Source organism: Canis lupus, chromosome 33, assembly GCF_003254725.2.
Source record: "Canis lupus dingo isolate Sandy chromosome 33, ASM325472v2, whole genome shotgun sequence".
Classification (NCBI taxonomy): Eukaryota; Metazoa; Chordata; class Mammalia; order Carnivora; family Canidae; genus Canis; species Canis lupus.
Window position 1 is genome coordinate 26,832,112 of NC_064275.1, and position 4,859 is coordinate 26,836,970.

At 52.4% G+C, this 4,859-nt stretch overlaps 1 protein-coding gene across 1 annotated transcript in view; it reads right to left on the bottom strand.

Annotated features, from left to right (window-relative positions):
• Positions 1 to 4,667, bottom strand: part of HACD2 (3-hydroxyacyl-CoA dehydratase 2) — a 111,345-nt gene extending 106,678 nt beyond the window's left edge. The window contains exons 1-2 of the mRNA XM_025475030.3: positions 4,474 to 4,667; positions 514 to 631 (exon numbers count right to left, since the gene is read on the bottom strand). Of these exons, the coding sequence (XP_025330815.3) occupies positions 514 to 631; positions 4,474 to 4,652 (297 nt within the window). The 5' untranslated portion in view covers positions 4,653 to 4,667. The remainder of the gene's footprint in view (positions 1 to 513; positions 632 to 4,473) is intronic.
• Between the last annotated feature and the right edge of the window lie 192 nt (positions 4,668 to 4,859).

The window sequence follows — 4,859 nt, forward strand, 5'->3', positions numbered from 1 at the left end:
TATTTAAAGTCTGAAAATTTTTTCATTACAATATTCTCTTATGGTTTTAAAAATTGACACAACCACAGAAATTGTATCAATGAACATTTATTTAAGAAAACATTTTTGACAGGCTTTTGGACAGGCTCTACTGTTTTTTCTATCTACCTTATCTGACACCCTACACTCACCAGCTTCATTGTTTCCATTATAAGCTGGCTGGTGAAAGTCTCTGAGTTTGCTAACACTTCCCTATGATTTCCCTAGGATCAAAAACCAAAATCCTATCATAAGCTTTCTTCATGATTTTCAGTAAACATTGAATGTAAAATATATTCCAGTTAACATAAGCTAAATGAGATTTTATTTTATCTAGAATGTCAAGAAGATACTCTAGTCATCAACACAGTATGCTATAAAGCAAGTTTTCAAATTTAAAGCAAATCCAACAGATATGGCTATTTCAATGGAATTTAGTAGCATGCTTTTAATTTTTAACAATAGAAACCAGTAACAATGAATCTCAGAACCTACCTCCAATAAGGCTCCAGTTTGGAAGAATTTCAACGGCTTTTCAATGGAATAATAAAGGCTATGGTAGCTACCCTTAGCCAGGTATGCTCTGACCAGTCCAACTGCTATAACCAGCCACCTAAGGAAAAAAAAAAAAAAAGAAAAGATGAGCAATCAAGAAAAAAAAAAAAGGTAAGTAGGATTGTAGGTAATAGAAAATTTGGCAACAACAGATACTACTAAAGGTGACCTCAAAAATCAGCATCCTGGATTTATCAACTATGGCCTTCAAGTGCCAAGCTGTAATGCACAGAAATGTTGCACCACCAACAGCACCCAACCAAGAGTGCTCTGCAAAAGCACAGTGGCACCTCACCCATCTGGAGCTCAGCTTTTTGGCAAACTTGCCTGTTGAGAACAAGGCCAAAATGAAGAGAATAAGCTAAATTGGTCCTTGAGCAGCTAAATTAAGTGCCAGAAGTCTAAGAGGAGAGAAAAAAGCTGTTAAAGGAAAATTTTAAATGGCCTGTGCAGTCAAAGGGTCTGTAATAATAATAGGGTGGAGGAAAGATGTTTTAAACTATTTTCACAAGTATCTCACAGAAACATACCCATACCCTACTCTTAAAATTGCAAATGAAATAAAAATAAAAGGTTGGTTTTTTGAAGAAAAAAAAAAAAGATTTTTCTTAAAGCTCAATTTTCCAAAATCAATTCAGTAAAATAAGCCAGATCAATACAAAACACAAAACAGGGAAGTGCTTAGGCATATCACTGTGAATGTTAGATTTCTGTTCTGTCCTCAAAAGTGAGTTTCTCAGACCCTGTAATTTTTTAAGTTCCATAGTGAAACAAATGGATCTTTATTAATAAAGTATGTCTCCCTGAAAGCAGTAATAGATTTACCTAAATAAATATACAATCCTAACTAGGCAATGGGATATATGGTCTATGTTATTTCCAGAAACTAATCATACAAAAACATCAAATAAGAATCTGCAAAAGAAATGAATTCCTTAATGGTGTAACTGTCTCAGCATTAGCAGCCTACCAAAAAGAAAAAAAAAAAAAAAAGACTACCTTCCTCTCAAAATTCCAATTTCTCTTTTTGAGTTAAGACACCACTCCCTATCCTCCATCACCAGGAATAAAGGCTTCTTTCCTTCTTTCCCAATGTATCTTAAAATCTCTCTCCAGTCCAGTGCTTTTGTTAATGCCTTTGCCCACAAGAATTCACATATAAATATAGAACACAAACTTCTGGACGTTCTTTTAAAGAATCACTCTCTGACCATTTGTGCGATAAAGAAAACTTGCATCTGCACTATTTCTCCACTGGCCTGTGAATCAAGAGAAATAAGTTCTAGATCCAGATCTATGACTAACAAGTTCAGTGGTGTCAAGCTAGTCAAGCAAATCACCACCTCTCTGAACCTAGGTTTCAACACGGGCCATTTCTGTGATAAAGCAATCAAGTCTATGGTCCTCCCTATATATACAGCTGTGTGAAAAATGCAAAGTGCTGAAATGCTAATATGACATTAGCATTTGGGTTAAAAAGGGTGTGTCTGTGTGTATACATATTTGCTTGCATCAGCATCTGAAGGAATTACAAAATTAGCACTTCCACAGAGAGGGGATCTGGGTGGAAGGGAAGGAGAAGAGCGAAGTTTCACTGCATGTTCTTGGGTATATTTTGAATCATGCACCTGCCAATGTAGTACCTATTTTAAAAATAACTAAAACTAGATGCGCACCATACAGTTCTTTAAACTTCTCTGCATCTTTGAAATTTTTCCTAATAAAATGTTAGAGAAAAAAAATTTTTTTTAAGATTTTATTTATTTGACACAGAAAGAGCACAAGTAGGGAGAGAGGGAGAGAAAGAAGCAGCAGGCTCCGTGCTGAGCAGGGGAGCAGGGAGCCCATTGTGGGGCTGGATCCCAGGACCGGGGGATCATATAACCTGAGGTGCAAGCAGGTGCTCAACCCACTGAGCCACCAAGGCACCCGAGGGGAAAAATATTTTACAAATGAATACAATTTAAAAATACATGGGACTCCTGGGTGGCTTAGTGGCAGAGTGTCTGTCTGCCTTTGGCTCAGGTCGTGATCCTGGGGTCCTGGGATCGAGTCCTGCATCGGGCTCCCCGCATGGAGCCTGCTTCTCCCTCTGCCTGTGTCTCTGCCTCTCATGAATGAATAAATAAAATCTTAAAAAGAAAAAAAGAAAAATAAACATAACGGGCACCTGGCTGGCTCTGTCAGTACAACAAGTAGACTACTGATCCATCTGGGTTGTACGCTGGAGCCCCATCTTGGGTGTAGAGATCACTTTAAAAATAAAATCTTAACAGAAATACCTAACAAGCAGTCGGATCCTGTGACCTTCCCTTCTAAAACTACGGGATCAGAGAACTAGAGGTACCTGGGGGCTCGCCTCACTAGGCAATGGATGGATACATGGTCTATGTTATTTCCAGAAACTAATCATACAAAGACATCAAATAAGAATCTGTAAAAGAAATGAATTCCTTTTTTTTTTTTTTTTTTACAGGTTGAAAAACGGAGGGCAAAGAAAAGCAAACGTGACTTGTCCAAGGTCACACAGCCAGTGATCGTCAGAACTAGAACTGGAGAACCTGCTGTGGCAAGAGGTGGAGCAGGGGCGGCGGAGGTAGGGACCCGCTTGGAGGAGTCTATGCCCCCCCTCCCCCCCCAGCAGCTCTCGGCCTTGCCCCCGCCCCGCCCCGGGGAGTCTCCAGTCCGCTCAAGCTCCTCAAGCTCCGCTCTGCTCGGGTCAGCGGCCAGAAACTTTGCTCGAGTTTCCCCCTTTACCTTTCAGATTAGAGCTCAGCCCGGATTTTGAAAACAGCCGCGCCTAAGTACGCGGTCAGTCCGCGGCCACAGCTGTCCCCACCGCCCCCGCGGGAGGCTCGCGTTCCTGGCCTGCAGCCCGGGCTCCCGCGGCCCCGCAGGACCGGCCCGCCCCCCCCCTGCGCCCCGGGCCCAGCCCCGACCCCGCCCCCGGCCACCCCGCAGGGCCCGCAGCCCGGCTCCGGCGCGCCCGGCCTCGGGCAACTTGCTCCGCGCCCCCAGCCCCGACCCTGCAGGGCGCCTCCCCCTCTCCGTCCCCCTGCGCCCCAGCCCGACCCCCCGCCACCCCGCCGTCCCTGCAGGTCCCCAGGACTCCAGCTCGGGCTCACCCAGCCTCGGGCAACTTGCTCCGCGCCCCCAGCCCCGACCCTGCAGGGTGCCCCCCCGCCCCACCCCTGCAGGGCGCCTCCCCCTCTCCGTGCCCCTGCGTCCCAGCCCCGACCCCCGGCAGGCCCCTGGGACTCCAGCTCGGGCGCACCCAGCCTCGGGCAACTTGCTCGGCAGCCCCAGCCCCGACCCTGCAGGGCGCCCCCCCCCCGCTCCCCCCTGCAGGGAGCTCCCCCAGCCCCGACCCCCGGCCACCCCGCCGTCCCTGCAGGCCCCCGGGAACTCCAGCTCGGGCGCACCCAGCCTCGGGCAACTTGCTCGGCAGCCCCAGTCCCGACCCTGCAGGGCGCCCTCCCCGCTTCCCCCCTGCAGGGAGCTGCCCCAGCCCCAGCCCCAGCCCCAGCCCCGACCCCCGGCCACCGCGCCGTCCCCGCAGGCCCCCGGGAACTCCAGGCTCGGGCGCTCCCAGCCTCGGGCAACTTGCTCGGCGCCCCCAGCCCCGACCCTGCAGGGCGCCCCCCCCCGCCCCCCTGCAGGGAGCTCCCCCAGCCCCAGCCCCGACCCCCCGCCACCCCGCCGTCCCTGCAGGTCCCCGGGACTCCAGCTCGGGTGCACCCAGCCTCGGGCAACTTGCTCGGCGCCCCCCGCCCCCCTGCAGGGCGCCCCCCTCGCCCCCCCTGCAGGGCGCCCCCTCCCCGCCCGGCCGCCCCGCCGACCGCAGGGCCCCCTCCGCGGCCGGCCCCGCCAGCGCCCCGCCTCCCCGAGCCCCGGCCTCACCCCGCCGTCATCACCACATTGTAGATGACCAGGTACGCCGTGGCCAGCGGCCCTGGGCCCTTCTTCTTCCGCGCGCCGCCAGCTTCTCCGGCCGCGGCCCCGGCCCCGGCCCCGGCCCCGGCCCCGGCCCGGGCCCCCCCGCCCCCATTCCCCTTCGCCGCCGCCGCCGCCGCCGCCATGTCGGGCGCCCGAGCACGCTCTCCCTGCGCGGACACCACCGCCCCGGGACCAGGCGCCGCGAGGGGGCGGAGGGAGGGGCGGGGCGGGGCCGAGGCCGCGGGGCGGAGCCAGGGCCAGCGCCCACGGGCCGCCATCTTGAAAGAGGGCAAGGACTCTCCGGGCGCCCTCCGCCCCGCCCCCCCGGCTGGCTTCACACGCCAGCGCCA